Genomic DNA, 21,104 nt, shown 5'->3' with positions numbered 1-21,104 from the left:
ACACACACACAGCAATTCCACACACTGTCTACTACACACACACACACACACACACACACACAGTCTGTTACACAGCACACACACAGCCATGCCACACACACACACACACACACACACACACACACATACACTGTCTGTTAAACAGCACACACACAGCCATGCAAATCTCCTGATGCTACTGTGGCTGTGCTGTTGTTCTCCAGCAGAGAGAGGTTTCTGTTTTGTCAGGGTGAAAGAGAATCTGCTATTAGTCTTACTCTAATGTAATGCTGTGAACTGTGAAGACAGGATTCACAGTATTTGGTACCATCAAAACCAAAGGAAACTAATATTTATGAGATCCTGTGGTATCTGTCATCAGGGGATTATTTATCTCAGCACTTAATGTCTACCCTTCAAGAATCTTTTGTGTGTCAGGGAAAACACAAGAGGCAGGCAGAGGGAGCAATTGTTTGTCTTTCTTTCTTGGTGCACAAGTGTTTCACTGAGGCTTAGCCAGAGATTCATCCAAATGATAGTCCTGAAGGGCCCGGGGGCAGCCCCATTATTCTCTCAAGAAAACCTCAGATTGGCCCTTTTTAAAGGGACTACTGAGAGAGTTTGTTTTGTGATTATTGTGGGCAAGAATCATTGATTATGCGGCACGTTTTCTTGCGATGGAATATGCGGGATATTTATGCAATTTTATACGATGAAATTGCGGGAACTTTTTAAAACTGTGGTGTCATCGTGGCTTCATCGAGGGGTTTGCAGCTTTTAGATGATGTTCACGCCGCGTAATTACATCACTTCATAACGTTCCCATGGCAACAGGGGAAAACGGCTGCTCTTGTGTGAAGTAAACGCAACATTTTTCATCTTTCTGCTAAGATATTTGGGACTTTTTAGCAACGAAAATGCAGGGATTATGAAATCATGCAAGCCCCGCATATTTTGCGCGGAAATCGGCAATTTATGCGCCGAAAGTGCGGCGTGTTTGAAAAAATGCGCCCCCCCCGCATAAATAAGCGGACTTTGGCTGATTATGCATTGAATTATGCGATCACATAATTGCGTTTTTCTGGAGGGACTGGTATATACAGCATGTGGTTATTTGTGATATTTCTTGTCATTTTCACCAGACAACATAATCGTGCTGCTCTCTGGAGCATGTCTCTTAACATGGCACAGCTTTTATTGAAAGGGGAACTCCACAGATTTGACACATCAAGTTCAGTTTAACGGCTCCAAAGAGAGCTTCGAAAAAGAGACCCTGACAATGTCATAGTGCAGAAAAAAGTTAAGCACTGTAATTCGTAAGCATTCCACGTTTAGTTTTTGCTGTAGGACCCACATTGACGGCCGATGTATAAGAGCACGGCTGGCCGTGTAGGGAGGTGGTTGCAGAGGAAGGGTGGACGTTAAAACAGGACTTTCAAGCCAGAGAGCTGAGTTCACTTCCCCGGGGGAAACTAAAGACTTTCACCCAGGAAATCCGTGTTCTTTGGGAGTGTTTTAATCCAAACCGCAATTTTTTTCCTAATCTTAACTTCTGTCGTGGCCACTAATCACTTATATAATTACAATTTGGAATATCTAAACCAAATTAACAATTACCAGCCACACTCCTTACCTTAGCTAATGTTAGCAATTAATTGCGGTTAAACAAAGAAACCACAAATATGTAAAAATGACCTATTATGTATAAAAAAAAAAAAAAAAAGCCTATTGAATGCTTCTGCCACCCTTAATTACCTGATGGGTTCACCTGGCAATCCCCTATTAAAGACTGCACTCAGTCACTCTTCACATGGGGCGGCAGCTGGTGAGATGAGTTACTCCCATTCTCCATCTGTGCTGCGTTCCCCCTTTGTTCTGTCTTCCGCCACGCGCCGGAGCGTCTGATGGTACATGTCCATATACGCGTTGTTTTCACGGATGGGATCGCCCCGCTTCCCATCATTGCACACTAGTGGGCTCGCCACCAATTGTTCTTTAATGACTGCTGACAAGCAAAGAAAACAGTCTCCGCCCTCCTACAACAACGATGGCTGCAGCTGATTGGATGAATGCGTCACGTGGGTCTGGCTGCTCCCGAATTTCATAACCGACCATAATAGTGGCTCGTTTGAAATACGATCTTGTATTTCACGAAAACAGTTCACCGAAAAGTGTTTCTGAAAACATTTGAAGAGAGAAATAGGCCGTGCGGTTGCTGAATCTGTCTTTATTTCAGATCAACAAAGGTCAGTTTAAAAGATTTCCCTCAGATTTTGAGAGGCGGCGAGCTGACCCAGCCACTCCTCATTTGCATAAAGTTGGTTGGATTCAATTTCATGCAAATGAGGAGCGGCTGACTCGATGCCCCGCTTCGCCAAAGTCCCCGCAACGCTACCAGAATGCATTGCATGGCTGCTCCCACAAAAATGAATGGGAAGCGGGGAAATGACGCTGACAATGGACACACGGCATCAGAAGCAGAGCGTCTTGCTGCCCGACTCGCAGATTTTATTGTCTCTACAAGTACTTCAAAGAACAATGGCATGTTTATTAGCTAGTATCTACCTTCCACTCCTGCAGTTAAACTCCATGCCTAGGCCTGTCACGATAGTCAATAAATCAATTAATCGCACGATAAAAAAAATTTGCTCGATACTTTTTCCGGCCGCGATAATTTCCATTTGCATGCTTGTTTATTTTCCTTGTCTCTCTGTCTCTCTCTACCAAAGAGACTGGAGGACCACTCTCGGTTCCTTAGCATAACGAGAGAGCATCTCTCACTAATATTATGTCCAGATGTTGTAATAATTTCCCTCAAAACCTTGCTCTCACACTCAAATAGTCACTGCTCACACTTGGATTTGCTGCGCTGGTGCTCAAACTTTCTCCTTGCACTCAGGCTGATTCTGCGCGCTTGCAAATCTTCTCCTCTCGGATTTTTCCTGCACTCTCGGATTGTTTGTGTGACAACCCTATCAAAATTCAGCAACCAATAGAATGCCAGCTGTAGTGTTGACCAATGAAATGACCCCTGCCCCGTTGAGGGTGCGTTTGTTTTATGTTAGAACATCCGTTGCGGACGGCTCCTCTGTAACCATGGGTCTGTAACCCAAGGTTATTTACCCCCGCCGTCCATCGCTTTATTATTAGTATATGTCAATAATGTGCACAGAATGGTCGACGCTCTTTCACCTGCACCCATCAGGAAACGGGAGAAAGCTTTGAAGTGGGACATATCAAGTTAGGTCCACAACTACGAGGGTGAGTAACATAAATGTAGCACATAGCATATGGCGCTAGCCATAGCTAGCCTAGCTTGATGTCCGTAAACAAATAGCTTTTCTTTATCCCGGTAGTTTAGCTAGCTAGATTGAACGACATATGACGGACAGTATGTGTGTATTTACAACTGGTATTTAATAACCCCACTTTGTATTTTTTCCTCGTTTGGTTAACCTTGTTCCTGGGGATTTGGCTAATTTCATGTCAGCCAATAGTAAAACCTAAACTGTAATATAACTGAAAAACAAAAGAAACTGGATTGTTTGTGTCCGTTTTTACATCACTGTTGTATGTTGATTCTAAATGATATGATATTGTTCTAAATTCTTATAACATTATTTTAACAATAATAACATTCATATATATCTGTATAGAAAATTGTAAGTACAATTTCACTCCTATAATAAAACACTATTTAAAATAGCAGTTATTTATTTTTATCCTAATGAAATCAATACAAAGCAAACTGAACAGAAAGAACAAGTATTGTGTTTCAGTTTCTCTTCTTCCAGGTGGGGCTGAAGGACCCCTGTTGAGCTGCATCACAGCTGCACTGTGTGCATGGACCAGTGTTACAACCACACTACTGTGTTGTTCCAGTCAGCACATTACTCCAAACGCAAAATCCAATTGGTTCCCCCTGTACTCACCTGTGTGCAGAGGGCAGGCAGCAGTGGCACAAACCAAGAACGTTTTCAAGTCTGATAATAATTTAATTGTAAAATCATGTTACATACACTTATCATTTATCTATCTTGCTTAAATTCACAGGGTGCACAACAAGGTCCGGGAGAGAAAATGACTGTGATGTCCACAAATCCAAAGCAGAGAAGGTAAGATAGTAATGATGTTAAATAAAGCTATGTACACCTAATATCTTATGTGTTGATGTCTATGAATGTGTCTTAAATAGGAGCACAATATACAAAGACAACAGTGGAGAGTTGCTGGATCTGTCTGTCCTCAAAGTGCCAGAGATCTACAAGGACTTCACCTGTTTCTGCACCATCACCTGCATGATCCAAGTGATGAAAGAGAGAACAAACTATTGTGTTCTCTGCGTACATGACTAGGTGCCTGTAATGTCTGCCCACATATACAATCAATTCAATAAATGTTAAGTATCACTAATATTTCTTAAATCATTGTAGTTTTTCAGAGCAATAAGATAGATTCATATTTGCAACAAATTAAAACCCTTATCAAGGCAAATTTTTTCATGTTGTTTTTATTATAGTGATAAAATTGTACTTAACATTACAACGTTTTATACAGACTGATATGAATCCATAATTTTCAAACTAATGTTATATGAAGGAATGAAGACTAAATTCTGATGAACAACACACAACAGTGATCACAAACGGACACAAACAATCCAGTTTCTGGTGTTCTTTCAGTTATATTACAGTTTAGGTTTTACTATTGGCTGACATGAAATTAGCCAAATGCCCAGGAACAAGGTTAACCAAACGAGGAAAAAATACAAAGTGGGGTTATTAAATACCAGTTGTAAATACACACATACTGTCCGTCATATGTCGTTCAATCTAGCTAGCTAAACTACCAGGATAAAGAAAAGCTATTTGTTTACGGACATCAAGCTAGGCTAGCTATGGCTAGCGCCATATGCTATGTGCTACATTTATGTTACTCACCCTCGTAGTTGTGGACCTAACTTGATATGTCCCACTTCAAAGCTTTCTCCCGTTTCCTGATGGGTGCAGGTGAAAGAGCGTCGACCATTCTGTGCACATTATTGACATATACTAATAATAAAGCGATGGACGGCGGGGGTAAATAACCTTGGGTTACAGACCCATGGTTACAGAGGAGCCAGTCCCGCAACGGATGTTCTAACATAAAACTAACGCACCCTCAACGGGGCAGGGGTCATTTCATTGGTCAACACTACAGCTGGCATTCTATTGGTTGCTGAATTTTGATAGGGTTGTCACACAAACAATCCGAGAGTGCAGGAAAAATCCGAGAGGAGAAGATTTGCAAGGGCGCAGAATCAGCCTGAGCGCAAGGAGAAAGTTTGAGCACAAGCGCAGCAAATCCAAGTGTGAGCAGTGACTATTTGAGTGTGAGAGCAAGGTTTTGAGGGAAATTATTACAACATCTGAACGTAATATTAGTGAGAAATGCTCTCAAATTGAAATAATGCGCTCTTGAATAAAGATAGGAATATAACGCCATAGAAAGACGACATACTAAAGGAGATCAAAAACATATTGTGGATATTTAAAATGTCTTCCAGTTCCAGTGTTAAATATTCTTTAGAAATAAAAGTGTATTGATCTTTGAAAAGGTGTACCTGCATTATTATGCCATTATCATTATATTAGATGAAAATGGTCTCAGAACGACAATATTATCGTTTATCACAATCATTTCTGGGACAATTTATCTACCAGCAAAATGTGTTATCGTGACAGGCCTATCCATGCCTTCTCTTTCTGGCGCTGTCCTGATAAAAAAGGATCTGTGATGTCGTATAATGTTAATATCTTGTTTTTTCCACCTCTAAGATGAATCTCTCGTTGTCCGTGGTGCTGTAGGGGAGACATAAACGATATTGGGGGGGCGGGGGGGTCTTTTGGTAAATTGACTGGATAGTCTCGCTGTTGCACTTCCCCGGCTGTCTGAATGCCCCGCGGCTTTAGCGGAGCGGAGAGCCGCTTCACGCGTGCTGCTGGTGGAGTATCAAACATTGACTTGAATGGCAGTGATTGCTCGCGGGGGATCGCGGCCCCTCCGGAACGCAGCGCAGAAGTGCCTGGTGGAAAATAGGGGTAACAGTTTGCACTTTGATTCTAAATAACATTAAGTAGTTTAACTGAGAGCTTTATTTATCCTTGTTTCTTGAAGATGGACTTGTGAGAATATTTACTTTTTGTTAAGTTCTTATTTGTTTTCTTTCAGATAGCCCATGTGTCTTGTTGTCATTACTAATTTAGATTCACAATCCCTAGATTGTTGAACAGTTTTTATCCAAAGACCATCACTTCACTGAACACTACCATGAAATCATCCAGCTAACTGGGATTGTGCAATAAATTGTATCTATTTATTAGGGCTGTCAAAATAACGCGTTAATTTCGATTAATTAATCTGAGAAAAAACAACGCGTTAAAAAAAATTAACGCTGATTAATCCATTCCATATTGACGTTTGCATACAGACGAAAATCTGGTGCCACTGATATGTCTGCTATTCTCTCTGCTGCTCTGAAACAGACGTTACAGGAAACACAAACCCCGTTGCATGTGACGCTAGTTAACACTATACTCAACAGCAGCTAACGTTAGCCTACTGCTAGCTAGTTAACACTATACTCAACAGCAGCTAACGTTAGCCTACTGCTAGCTAGTTAACACTATACACAACAGCAGCTAACGTTAGCCTACCGCTAGCTAGTTAACACTATACTCAACAGCAGCTAACGTTAGCCTACCGCTAGCTAGTTAACACTATACACAACAGCAGCTAACGTTAGCCTACTGCTAGCTAGTTAACACTATACTCAACAGCAGCTAACGTTAGCCTACCGCTAGCTAGTTAACGCTATACTCGACAGCAGCTAACGTTAGCCTACTGCTAGCTAGTTAACACTATACTCGACAGCAGCTAACGTTAGCCTACCGCTAGCTAGTTAACACTATACTCAACAGCAGCTAACGTTAGCCTACCGCTAGCTAGTAGCTGGATTAAACACGGTTAAAATGCTGACAGCTAACACTAAACGGTGTAAAGTGTGACTGTGTTTTACTGTAGAGGATTCAACACCGGGATGTAACAATCTGCAGCTGCCGTCGGAGAAACAACACAGACGGTGCGTTCAAGAAACTGGTAAACTACAGCCTCGTGGTGCATTTGAAGTTATTGTAAATGTCCTTTTCCTATCTGGTTGTTGTTTTTGTCGTTCAACAGCAATTTACTAGTGAAATAAGTTATTGTTATTGTTATACATTATTATTAAATCATTTAATTTTGACCATATGGCCTTAGCAATAAACAAGCCCTTCTTTAAGTCACCAACTGTTGTTTAGTACCCTTTTTTTTCTTTTCTTTTTTTACTTTCTTAAAAAGTATCGGTTCAGGCACCGTTCATTATGTATGCGATTAATTTCGATTAATCACAGAGTATGTAATTAATTAGATTACATTTTTTAATCGATTGACAGCCCTAGTATTTGTTTACAGAGTATGTCGGCCGTGTACCTGCTGATAGTGTGAGTGTTGGTGTGTGTGGAAGTGGAATGTACTCACTTGGTGCAATGACATTTCGCTGTATTCTCTTACAATGACAATAAAAGGAATCTGAATCTGAATTTGCACCACCATTTGGAAATAACCCTTTGTTAAGGGGACTGACGTCAACTGGCTGATACATTCTAACCGACGCTCCGTGCTAATAGAACTCCAATCTCAGAAATTGAACCCTCCTTAACAGTAATGACACAATTTTTCAAAACAAATGGAAGAAGAAAATGTAATTAATATTACGGGCACATATTTATTGGCTTTAAAATGAATGCCTTGTCTACTAGTTTAATAATATCAGTGCTTCCCAAACCTTTTCATATCAAGGACCCCTAAACTGACACAAATTAGACCACGGACCCCCATTTGATAAGATTTCGTCCCAGGGGCCCATATCCGATTCAGATGTTTTATTACAGAAAGTGTATTTAAGCCCATAACCAAAATAGTCTTGGGCTATAGTCTGTCACTGTGTTACTTATGGATGGAATTATAGTGAAAATAAATGATGCTCCCTTTTGCTGTGGACCCCAGGCTCTCTGACCCCACTTTTTTTTTTTTACACATCTTATATAATAAGGAAGAAAGAGAGTGTGGGGAAAAAGCTCATCAAGAAGTATTTTTATGCTGTTTTAACAGTTCTCATGAAAAGTGCAAAGTAGTCCCTAAGAAAGCGGAGTGACGCAGACTTACCCATAGGAGTTTTTGATGAATTAGGGTCTTTCAGAGGATGCATTCAGAGTGTGCGCACCTGCGTGAGACCAGCAGTGTCCGCAACCCGCCACCTTTTTTTACAAGTGAGAAGCTGCTCCTTCGTCTGAAAAACGCCCGTGAGGAGGGTTTCTCAAACGCCTCATTTAAAAAATGACTGGAATATCTGCTGGAATACAAACTACGAGGAGCTTTTCCCTCGCTGTGTCCTCTGAGCAGCTGTGACCACCGTGTCCACACACCGACACGCACCGTCCTCCATACTCAGATACATCTCTACTTGGTGTCCCCCCTGCGAGAAACATGTCACTCAAATGTCTGGCGTACGTCTTACTTCTGTCTGTCCTTCATACCTGGTAAGTGGCGTACTTTTGTTTTGAAACCGCTCTAAAAGACTGAGAAAGATGTGTTGTGTTCAGGGCTGTTGGATAACATAAACTTAATAAGCTCGCCTACTGTTTGTCGCTTGCTTCCTACAGAAAACTTTAGCTCTAACTTTATCTAGACACAAACGTACGCCTATTTTCAACCCCCTTTTTTCACTTTACCTTTTACAGCTCTTTAACAATCGAGTACGAAGAGGAGGACTACGAGGATGTCACTGTGAGCCAAATGCTGGCTCCTAAATCACAGGAAACCGACGCCACGGAAATACTCAACAATTTACTGAAAGAATATGATAAGAAGCTCCGACCAGATATCGGAGGTAATTAACCGACTCGTTTTGTTTCAGTCACTGTAGTTGCACACTGTAAATCCATCCCATGTCAAACTGTTTAATTGGTATGATAAATGCTGCCTTTTTTGACCACGACGAATCGTAACTGACCTAAACCTGCAGGTTCAGTTGGTGTTAAAATCTGATCAATGAGCAGATATGTGGTGTCTGTAAGGGAGCCACTTGTAATTAAAAACGCCATAGGCTATACAATGTCTTGTATTACAGACAATGATTAATGTATGCAAAATCATGCAATGTAAGAATTGCTAATGAGCCTTCATAATGCATAAAGATGTCTTTTAGCAGCAGCCATTTGGCATTATAAGTATTATAATACTCTGCAAGGTCAGACATCACAGCTGTGTATAACTGCTCTAGCCATTTGTAAGTGAGGTTATAAGGTGACATCATTGTGCTTTTTGTAATATGGTAGTGACAACCCGGAAACAACTCATTGTCTGCTGCAAGTCAGTGTTTGGATATCTAGAAAAATGTCCAACCCTTAATGCATATGTCATTGGAACCAGTATCAGTAGTCAAAATCATTAGGTTTTTGTTAATGATAAACAGGGTGTGATTTGTGAAAAAAAGCAGAGGGGGGGGGGGGGGTTTGATCATGCACAACAAAACAAAACATGCAAGAATTAAATCCCCCTTTCAATACCATGGATATAGTGATACACAGCCAGCCATACCACAACATATGCACTTCAATATCCAATGGAAAATAATTTCAAAATGAAATGGCACAACGTGGTGTCAGCATAAAACATGTGTGCTTTCAAGCTGGAGAGCAGAGTTTACTTTGCGGCGAACACAAAATACTTTCACCCAGGAAACGCTCATTAGTTCCTCGGGAGTGTTTTAACCACGATCTTTTTCCTGAACTTAACGAGTCGTTTTGGTGCCTAAACTTAACGGTCATCGCCGCATGATGCTCACTTCTTCTGTCTAAACTCCACTAGGGACCGTCATCTGGCGGTGCCTGTAGCCGGCTCACAGTCACCTATAAACAACTGCTGCTGGTAGCCGGCGTCCCAGAGCTCTAGCGGCTAAATACAACCAGCAACTCCTGCTCAGATTTTATCCTTCAATGCATAGACTTTTCACGTTACAGCACTTTACTTTAGTTTAAAACACTTCCAAGGGCGCTGGAGGGTGGGTGCTGATGGTGCTGCAGCACGCCCTAGTGGCCAAGAGGGAGGTGATATTACAAATCCCACTATAGCCATGCCAAGACCCGTCCTTCAATAGCATTTATTGGCCAGGCGTCCATGCTTACGCAAGGTAACGTAACCCCATTTGTTCAGGTCCTATCCCCTGACCAATCGGTGAGTAACCTTAACCAATCGAGTTGCTACAATCGAGATACTGAATGTGTAACTTTTTTGCTTCTCTGTAATAGGGGTGCACCGATCCGATATTAAGATCGGCTATCAGCCCTGATATTGACAAAATAGCTTGATTGGGGATCGGAAAAATGAACAGATCCACGGGCCGATCCAGTTTCCAGTTGTCTTTTTTTTCCCTCCGTCGCAGCACATCCTACATCATTCGTCAGCAGCACGTGTGTCGCATGCTGGAAGAGTTGAGTTAACCATTAAGCAACATGGAGCGAGCCAAAGAGTCGGCTCTGTGGAGATATTTCACACTTGCCGCGCCAACTAGTTCGTTGGCTGTTTGCAATGTCTGCAAGGTAAATGTTTCGAAGGGTGGTGTTAGTACTGCAGGAACAATACTACCAATTTAATCAAGCACATCCAAAAGCACCATGCTAAGGAACACGCCGAATTCCTGCAGCTCAACAAAACTAAAGGAGCAGGAGACAATACAGTCCAGGATGGGGTGCCGAATGTAAAAGTTCGGTTACAATTTTTTAGCTGATAAATTTTCAACATTTAGCTCACTTTCCTCACATTTAGTGCATTTTCCTCACATTTGAAATTATATATATATATATATATATAGCTATCTATCTAAATGTTATAGCTATCTATCTAAATGTTATATCTAAATCTAAATGTTATATCTAAATCTAAATGTTATTTCTAAATCTAAATGTTATTTCTAAATCTAAATGTTAAATCTAAATATATCTAAATCTAAATGTTAAATATATATCTAAATATTATATCTAAATCTAAATCTTAAATATATATCTAAATGTTAAATCTAAATGTTATATCTAACATATATCTGTGATATAAGTCAATAATACAAAATACTGACCGAAATGTGTTTTAATCCAGTAACATTAGTTGAACAGCTCCACTCTAGTCAGTATTTTCTGTACCAACAGGTGTTGACTGAAAATTGCGTGCAGCGTGATTTGAAGCCACTGCAGTGGGCGTGGTTTCCTTGGGATTTGAATATTTTCTAAATATTTAGCTTTACACTTGGCGACACATTTAGATATAACATTTAGATTTAACATTTAACATTTAGATATATATTTAAGATTCAGATTTAGATATAATATTTAGATATATATTTAACATTTAGATATAATATTTAGATTTAGATATAAGATTTAGATATAACATTTAGATTTAACATTTTTTTATATATATATATATATATATATAATTTCTGTCTCAAATGTGAGGAAAATGCGCTAAATGTGAGGAAAGTGAGCTAAATGTTGAAAATGTATCGGCTAAAAAATTGTAACCGAACTTTTACATTCGGCACCCCATAGTCCAGCAACTTCAACAACAGTATCGGATCGGTATCGGGTATCGACAGATACACAAAGCCCAGGCATCGGTATTGGTATCGGGACTGAAAAAGTCCGATCGGTGCATCCCTACTTTGTAATAAAACATCTAAAAACCAAAATCCTATCAGATGGGGACCCTGGGGCAAAATCTTATCAAATAGGGGTCCGAGGTCTAATTTGTGTCCGTTTAGGGGTCCTTGACGTGAAAAAGTTTGGGAACCACTGTACTAACCTGTACATTTTTTGTTTAATAAAGGCAAAAAAATTAATTTATCAAGCTGGCTAATATTTTAGTATCTCTCTGAACTGTGGTGCTCCAAAGCTACTAAGCTATGTGGTCAACACCCCCCACAACTACAGTAACATTAGCTAGCTAAGTGATAGGAGACCCTCTTTCAGTTGTAATCTTCTTCATACTTTCATGCGTCAAATGTAAAATGATCTTGCTGTATAAAATAATTGAATAGTATTCAACCAGTCATCTCATATCTTCTTTGACCCAGATATGGAAAGTTGAGGTTTTGATACGGAAACTTTATTTACGGGTTTAAAAAAAAAAAACAGATGTAGAAAGTTTCAATGGAGGATTACCTGGATAATGACATGCTGTTATATTTATTTAAAAAAATATATTTAAAAAATAAAGTTAGGTTTCCCTTCTGACAGAGATGTTGTTCTCGGTTTCCTGACCAGAGACTGTAGATGAAAATTAGCTTATAGCTAACTCTGGTACTGCTAGGGAGCTGTGCATTGTCCCTGTCAAATGAAAAAAATATTATTTTAGTCGAGTCACCAACTGTCGAGTCTGAGTCAAGTCACCATTACCTTAGTTTCGAGATTCAGTCTTAAGTCCCCAGTGTTCGAGTCCAAGTCCAGCTCTTTCCAGCATTGGATGTAAAATCCGTGAAGGAAAACTTCATCTTGGGGCATCATGAACTACAGTCACAGGACACACGCCCTGCCTCTTATATCAAATCTTTATGACCTGTTACACATAAGTAGTCAGAAATGTCACCCAACTTCAGAGTCCTATTTCATGAATGCTCAAGTGTGATAAATCCTCGAGTCCCAAGTCATCAGTGACTTGAGTCAGGTCCGAGTCCAGGACTCAAGTACTCCATCCCTGATTAATAGGTAGTTAAAGCATTTTTATAAGGTTGCAAGTCATTGTAACATTATATCCTTGGTTGTTTGTTTCAAGCAAGGAGAAAATCACCCAGTTTTTCAGCCGTTTGTTACTTACTGACCTACAGCAACAAAAGGTTGACATGTAACTCATCTGCATATCCTCATGAATATAAATTACATTTAGAGGTTAAAACTAAGTTCTTTGAGTTCAGGAGAGAGATAAGGAGTTTTTCTAATTCACAGACTCTCATCCATTTTCTCATGTCACATACAGTATGAGAGGATCTGAGAATATGTTGCTGGTTGGTCATGTAGAGAGGCAGTATTCACTTTCAGCTCTGCTTCGGTCTCCTCTCCTTGGTGTCTGAATCAAGAATTGGTATGAAGCTCATATCTTGCCATATGGTTCGATGAGATGGGCTTCATTTCAGATATTTCTGTGTTTTGTTTTGTTTTTTAGGTATTACCGGTAGTTGAGAGCATAATGTAACTTTTTATTTTGATAAGAACAAAACATAACAAGGCTGTGTTATTTTGTAACCTTCAAACTGATGAAGCACAAATTGGTTGCAGAGCACAGTTACCACAGCTCAGAGTGGAGCTGTAGGTCAGGTTTTATAATCCACCTGAGAAATGTAATTATAACAGTACACGTACCAGAAGAAGATGTCCAGCTGACACTTTTCAACACCCTGTTGTATTGAGTCTTGAAAGGGCGCACTGTGTTAGACAACAGCTTCAATCTGTGACACCGGTTCATCTTTGCTGAGCTGCTCAGCTGGCTAACTTACTCTGTTAATTGTGTTCAGGTTAGTAGTATTTCAATGTTCAATCAGTACTTGAAAACTCCCCTCTTATCTTATCAGACTCATAGACTGTATATAAAGATGGACGGCGCGTCTCCACTTCCTCCCACTGTACAAACGTGAAGCCAAAATATGCAGGATACGGGCTCTGCCATCTTGTAATTTTGGAGCCAGAGTCTGCGCAGTAATGATCAGGCGGTGGAGCCACGATGTCAAAGTCCCGCCGATACACCTGCCTGACCAATCTCCAGTCAATCACAGCTGTCAATCATGAGGTTTCACCTTCTTTTTATAGCAACAAATAACTAATAAAATAAACTTATTAGAACAATGAACACTTGAATAAACTTTAGCACCTGTATAGAGAAATCCAAGCACGCTCTGTTGTCTTGGCCTTACAGAGAGTGAACAGAAAGGAAGAAATATTTCTGGTACACAGGATGTCACTGAGCGGCCGATACCCTCACACATTAAGCTGTGAAAAAGACCTTTTGATGCTGTCATGAGAGAGGTTGAAGTGCCACTTTCTCTGTCAGTTTCTCCTTGTGTCACTTTGACTCCAATAAATAACCCTAACCTCTCACTCTTTTATGAAACACATCTGGGGGGTTTTGTACTTCCACTCGCCCTATGGCCACTTTCAGGTGCTTTTATTTACCTCACTCTATGCTCTAACCCCCTTTGTTACTTGCAACACATACAAACATAAGTCATTGTAATCAGTTAAAGATTTTCCAACATGTAGTGACTTATGGACAGTGTACCGCCCATGCGTTTATGTTGATAAATCAGTTGGTAGCATCCTCCTCCAACATGAGAAAAAAAAGTGAGGGAAATTTATGACCTAGAATAACATGTTTAAGAGTGCTCAGCTGCACATTTACATTTAAATAAACCATTGATGTCATGCAAATTTGCTCGTTCATTTTCTGGACTTTAGTCTTCATAATGTCAGCCATATGTTTGCCATTGAAAATGAGGCGGTGAACCATTTGGTGACAGAGGACAAAAGTGAGTACTCTTACTGACCAAGTTGCCCTAGAGGAGGAGAATAATATATTAGAGCAGTGTTTCCCACAGGGTGAAAATGTTGTGGTGGTGCAGAATGTGACAGTGCGGCGCGTGATGGCAGGGTTCAGTAATATGAAGGTTTATGAATTATTTATTGAAAACAATGACTACATAACATTAACATACTTTAGAAAGGAGTGTCGTCATGATGTGCTTTGTTATATAAATCTGGTTGGTTAGTCAAATGTTATAGTTCAGAAGATAAAATACTCAATTACTCAGAGCCCAAATGTTATAGGCCGATGTAGGCCTACTAGCAACTTAACCTTAATACTATATAATCCATACAGAAAGTTACATGTTGTTATAAATCTCAACACTGCCTCCTCCTAACTCCTGTTAAATCATATAAGACTAAGGCTATCTAAAGTTGATTCTTTTTCATTTTGTTTGTTAGATCATTATTCATTTTAATCTGTGTTTTGGGGATCCTAAACACACTGTTTTGTACTATAGCCTACATGTTCATGTTGCATTCATTAAGATCTCATCTGAACAGATTTCTGTCATTAAAACAACTCAAAGTTGTAGTTCATAACTTTTACAGCCAACTTAATAAAATATCGGGTTTGAGTCAATAAATGCAGTTGATGGATACAGGCACGGATACATTTCACAGCAGCGGCGCCGCGGTGTTTCTACGGTTTATTAGTAACGTTACAGTTAATCCCACAGCAAGACCGCCAGCAGCGTGCTACTCTAACAGGGTCAGTCCTATGTTCCCACAGCCCTATGTACCCACATTTCTAAGATTTTCCTTAAAATTAGGCCCTATGTTAGGGTTAGGGTTACATTCCATCTGTTGTCCATTGCTACCTGATAATAGGTTGGGTGTAATTGGCTACCAAATTGGGAGAACGGGGGATAAAATCTGATACAAATTTATAAAAAAGGAAATGTGGGAACATAGGGCCTAATTTTGAAAGAAATCTTAGAAATGTGGGAACAGGGCTGTGGGAACACAGGGCCTAATTTTCAGTGAAAACTAAAATTTCCACAGGATGCGGAACGGCTGCGGAACGTCGACGGAGTCATTAGGTTTCCATTAAAGTCAGTGTGTGTATTTCCACTGACTGCAGAACGTCTGCGTCCCTACTCCGTCCCAGCTGCAGATACGCAGAGCTTCTATTTTTGCTGGACGCCAGAGAGCTCCGCAGCAATTCAGCACACGGCAGATAGTGCGGGACAGGAAGTCGAGCACAGAAACAAAATAAAAATCCGGTTCATTTACAAAGTAAAATACACCGTGCTCACGGCGGATCATATTTCCCTGCACTACACCTTGAAAACACAGCTCAGAGTTGTTCCCCCTCTACTCCTCTGGATGGAAACAAACTGTTGTTGGTTTTGTGGTTCTATTCTACGTGAATTTGTGAGATATCGTGGGTCCTCGTGACTACAGTTGTCAGTTATGGTCGCAGCCGTGCCGCAACAAATCCAGACCTGGTGGGTATTGACGGACGGCGGAGCACGCAGCCGTTCCGCAGCGGAGCCGGTCCGCAGATGTTCCGCATCCAGTGGAAATCCACAGTTAGAAATGTGGGAACGTAGGGCTGTGGGAACATAGGCACGCTCCCATACTAACGATAGCCTCTGATGCAGCGGGAGACTTCATGAGGGGGAGGGGCTGGAGGCGGCTGGTCTGTGTGCGCTGTAAAAAATACATCGTTGATTGGGGGAAAAAAATTGAATTTGGATTTCATATATATCTCGGCTCAATCTACCTGGGCGGTGCGCCCAATATAGATCCTACTGTATGTATGGGAAAGACTGCAGAGACTAAATTCTATGTCATTTCTGCTGAGCTTTGTAGTGTCAAAAAAATCGTTGTGCGACGAGTTTGGAAACAGCAGTTGACAAATCAATACCTTAGTGTTTATGGTCTGGAGATTTCCATCATACCACACAGAGTTTGAAACTGTAGACTCTTATAGAATCTTCTGGGCACTTTAAACCTCCAATTACTGATTTTGCAAGCCTGCATGATATGAGGAAAACCTGCGTTGTGCAATAACATAAGTACCAGGTACCATGTACCATCCACAACTTTTGCTAATGGAAAACCCCAAAAGAGTGAGTTGAGCCGCACCATGCAGTGGACATAAGTGTCTGAGTAATAAACAGTGACCTTTTCACAAAGCCACACACACACACACACATTCCTACAGTTTTTGTCTATTCTAGTGTGTATCACAGATATTTATTCCTCCCTGGTTGCCCAGCCAAAGCTGACTAAATTAACGTGTAAGGACACTTTCAAAGAAGCAATGATAAAAAGGATGTTGGCAATAAGCCTCTTTTTTTTTAATTCCCCTGATCGAAAGTAAATTATAAAGTAATTTGTTGTGATGCTGGCCCTTTGATGGCAGATGGTGCACTAAAGTCATTTGACCTTGTCCTCTTGAATGGGACTTTTTAAAACTTCTAATGGGCCATGGTTAAACATCAAGGGGCCTTTTCCCCCCACAGGGCTTGAATGTAAAGTGATACTGCTGGTGATGTTGAGAGAGAGTCCACACTGAGGTGAATATGTGAGTCGTGTCTCCATTGTGTCATGTCTGCGTGTGGTGGTATTTAAGGTTGAATGTTTACAGGAGAGGAATATTAAGAAGGGTGATTGGACTTCCTAATGTCATATCTTAAAGTGGGACTATGTAACTTTTTAAAGAAGAAATAACACTTTATTCCTGTCAAGTTAGATGTTGTTAGCAGTAGACATGGGCCGGTATACAATTCTGACTGTATGATGACCTTCAGCAAAAATACCACGGTTTCACGGTATTGCAATTGAAGCTTTAAAATGTAATTTCTTTTTAAATGTCTGGGTAAATTTTTTTTTCTCCATTGAACACAATGTATTTTACACACTGCACACTGGCAGGGAGATGGATTTCTAAACTGCAGTTTCTCTCCTTGACCACACAACATTGACTTTTTCAAACTGCGGTATACCTTGAAACCAGTAACTGCCCATGCCTAGTTAGCAGTGTTTCCCCAAAGGTTGACTTCTTTAGCCTGGTGGAGGGATGCTGATACCACTGCACCAGTTTAAAGTTTGTTATATTTATCAGTTACTTTTCGCGGTCCACATGAAAAACGCTTCACATCGGCATAGTTGTCTTATATGACTTTTAAGTTTGTTCACCTGTTTCTCTCGTCAAGCAATGTAACGTTAGCCTTTAAAAGACTTTTTTTTTAAAGGAGTCAGGTGCATTGCTCACTCCATGACGCAACAATACATTCACTTCCCGCAAACCTCACGGAGAACAATGAGGGCAAAACAGCATCGCCGATCTGTTTTAACCGAATATTCTCTGGCCTATCTCAGCTAAAAACACAGAATCCGTCAGCGCTGTGAGATAGGTCTGGCAATGCGAGACTACCAGTAGGCAAACCAAACGTTATCAACAACATTCACTTCATCTGTTCAACTGACTCTAGCAGTTTAGATAACTTGACTGTCCTGCTATTACAGATGTGAACTAACCACAACTGTTGTTTCAGTGACACATGGCGGTGCGTCGCTGCAGTCAGTCCATGGCGGTGCGCGGCTGCGGAATGAATATAGGGGAAACAATAGATATTTGGTGTTATATTTGGCATTAAAAAAAAAGAAGTGTGTTACCGTTGGCCTGGCTGTCCGCCAGGCTTGTACAATTATAGGGGAAACACTGGTTAGCCATAATAAAACACAAACTCAGTCCATTTATTACATTGGTGTAACCAGAAGCTCATTGTGGCTATTGCTATCAAATGATCATTGAGTCAGTTTACTGTTGAATGCTTTTTAATGTGCAATAGTAAATGTTGGCAATAGCAGTAACTATATACAGCTCTGGCGTAAGGAGATTTAACACTGCAGCATTTCCAATAAATCTCTTGTACGTACAGTAGGTAGCCAGTTTAAATCTAGCACGGGAATGGCTGACTCCACCATACCAATAAAAATGTCTCTATAAATAGGTAATTACAGAATGTAAATACATTAAATGGATATTGCTAAATAAATGCAGAGCATACATAATATCAAAAGAGGCTTTTCATTTCATAAACATCTTAAGGATTACAACTTTAAACAGGAAAGTTATCTCAATGTACAGTAGCTCCAGTTCCATGAGTACATGTGTAGCTCTCTGATGGACTTACATAAAATACCCTTATAATTACAGCTGTTTTTTTCCTCTGTATTGTGCATAATGTCAAGACACAAACGGTTAAAAGCTGATACCATCACAGTAGTATAATGGGCTTTCAAAGGGCCCAAAAAGAAAAAAAAGAAATGTGTTGTTTCAAATGCCACCTTTTACACAGAAAAATGACTGAGGCTTTTGTGTAGACCATTACCTAGTTACTGAGTTGGTTACAAAGGATGCTGTCAGGATGTGTCAGACTGTCAGCTAGGCGGTTGACAGTGATATATTGATGTGGCTTATTGTACGTTTACTTCACAGTAATTATTCAGAGCTGCATGTCACAATGTCCGGGGAAAAACGGAAAACCTGAGTTTTGTCAGTGACAATGAAATGGTTAGATGTGCATTTTATGGCACCCTGGTTGCATAATGCCTAAGGTGTATACCATGTCAGCGACAACGTCCATAATTCTATTCCAGCCAGGGACCTTTGTTGTTATACCCCTCTCTCATCTACGGAAGACGATTAGGGCCAATGTGAAAAATGTATTTGAGTTCTGACTTTATTCCCAGATTTCTGACTTTTTTATTAGAATTAAAGTCGGAATTCTCACTTTATTCTCAGAATTCTGACTGTAATCTCACAATAGTGACTTAACTCAAATACATTTTTCACATATGGCCCTAATCTATTTAAAAGAGACTATTTAAAATGAATATATTGAATGGACACGAAAAGGACTCGAGGTGATAGTATTGTATACTGACTGTATGGTTAGGGGCTTATCAGAGATGGGGACTCGAGTCTGAGACTCGGACTCGAGTCGCACAAACAGCTGACTTCAGACTTGACTCGGACTTGAGACTCGTCAACAACCTGTTTTCATGCAATTATTGCTTTTTAAATCAAAATGTATTCATGTATTTCTATTTTCTTTTTTTGGCACATATACGGGGAAACGTATGACGAGCTGTATGTCCCCTGCCCTTTGCCATAATATGCAACGTAACGCATGCATTGCCGATGGCGACACCAAATCCTCCAGGAGTTGTCTTTTCTCATTAGTTTTGCTTTCAATAACTTGGTAAAGGTGGCAGTAAGAGAACAGCTACATGCAAGGTGTGTGGCACCAAGATAAATGATGCCGGATCAACAACGTCGGACTTCATCAGGCATCTGAAAACGCACCCAGATAGGTCAGTCACTCACGCACTAATGTGAAAGAGACGTTACATTTAGCATATATCGTCACAGGTAACAAGCTAACCATCGCTGAGTGTTGTGCTAATGCTGGGAACAGGCACATTTTATCTTATAGTTAGTGGTTGCTGAGGCTAAGAAATCCATGGCGCACAGGAGGCGGGACGCACGGATCCATCTCCCCAGGAACAAACGCTGTGTCGGGGGGGGCAAGCTCATGTGATGCGTAATTGATCCCATGGATGATTTGTAGGCACAAGGTGTACCCGGTCCACCAAACACTGGGCCGTCTTGACTGTCTTAATTCTGCACATATTTCTGCTACTGTAGTCCTATTTACTATTTCATTATTTCATCCATGCGCGGCGCGAAGCGGATCCGTGTCACCTAGCGTGGAGACGCTGGCCTCTCTAACCTCTCCTCCTCTGAGTCGGGTCTCCCTCGCGCTGGACTCAGTTTCACTGAGCCTACTAACACTTAGAAAATAAATGGCATTACATCAGTGAGTTCATACTGCTTATTGTGCGTAATTTGGACTGACACTGAGATGCATGTTGTTCTGTAACTGATGTGGTGCTGCCACTATTGATTTCCACTTCGACATTAGACATTTTTTTGAGTGAAAGAGACGTTACATTTAGCATATATCGTCACAGGTAACAAGCTAACCATCGCAAAGTGTTGTGCTAATGCTGGGAACAGGCACATTGTATCTTTATAGTTGTATCCATATGATGTGACAGACTTAGGTTCATATTTCACCAGGTCAGAGGTCTAGAGGGATGTGTTAACCATAAAGTTCTCCTACAGCTGATGTTGATACTGGACTGTATGGATGGAGCTACAGGACATGTTTTGAATTCATAAGATTTAACAATACAGTGTTAGGGACAGATCAGATGGCCAGAGACTTGAGACTTGACTTGGACTTGCCCCTCAAAGACTTGAGACTTGACTTGGACTTGCCCCTCAAAGACTTGTGAACGTCTCTGGGGCTTATATAGTAAGTCTAGTTTGGATGGGTTATTATTCGGTTTCATGTAGATAGAAGGAAAAGAAGTAGATAGATGGAAAAAAAATTGTAA

At 40.6% G+C, this 21,104-nt stretch overlaps 2 protein-coding genes across 2 annotated transcripts in view; one reads left to right on the top strand and one right to left on the bottom strand.

Annotated features, from left to right (window-relative positions):
- The window catches only part of gabrb3 (gamma-aminobutyric acid type A receptor subunit beta3), an 89,280-nt gene extending 80,961 nt beyond the window's left edge, over positions 1 to 8,319 (bottom strand). Inside the window, exon 1 of the mRNA XM_078259837.1 lies at positions 8,224 to 8,319. The gene's annotated coding sequence lies outside the window, so the exon portion shown is untranslated. The remainder of the gene's footprint in view (positions 1 to 8,223) is intronic.
- A 195-nt stretch (positions 8,320 to 8,514) lies between these two features.
- Positions 8,515 to 21,104, top strand: part of gabrg3 (gamma-aminobutyric acid type A receptor subunit gamma3) — a 75,322-nt gene continuing 62,732 nt past the window's right edge. Inside the window, exons 1-2 of the mRNA XM_078259836.1 lie at positions 8,515 to 8,597; positions 8,799 to 8,947. Of these exons, the coding sequence (XP_078115962.1) occupies positions 8,545 to 8,597; positions 8,799 to 8,947 (202 nt within the window). The 5' untranslated portion in view covers positions 8,515 to 8,544. The remainder of the gene's footprint in view (positions 8,598 to 8,798; positions 8,948 to 21,104) is intronic.

This window comes from Sander vitreus, chromosome 9 (assembly GCF_031162955.1).
Source record: "Sander vitreus isolate 19-12246 chromosome 9, sanVit1, whole genome shotgun sequence".
In the NCBI taxonomy this organism is placed as follows: Eukaryota; Metazoa; Chordata; class Actinopteri; order Perciformes; family Percidae; genus Sander; species Sander vitreus.
This window is presented reverse-complemented; position numbering and strand designations above follow the sequence as displayed.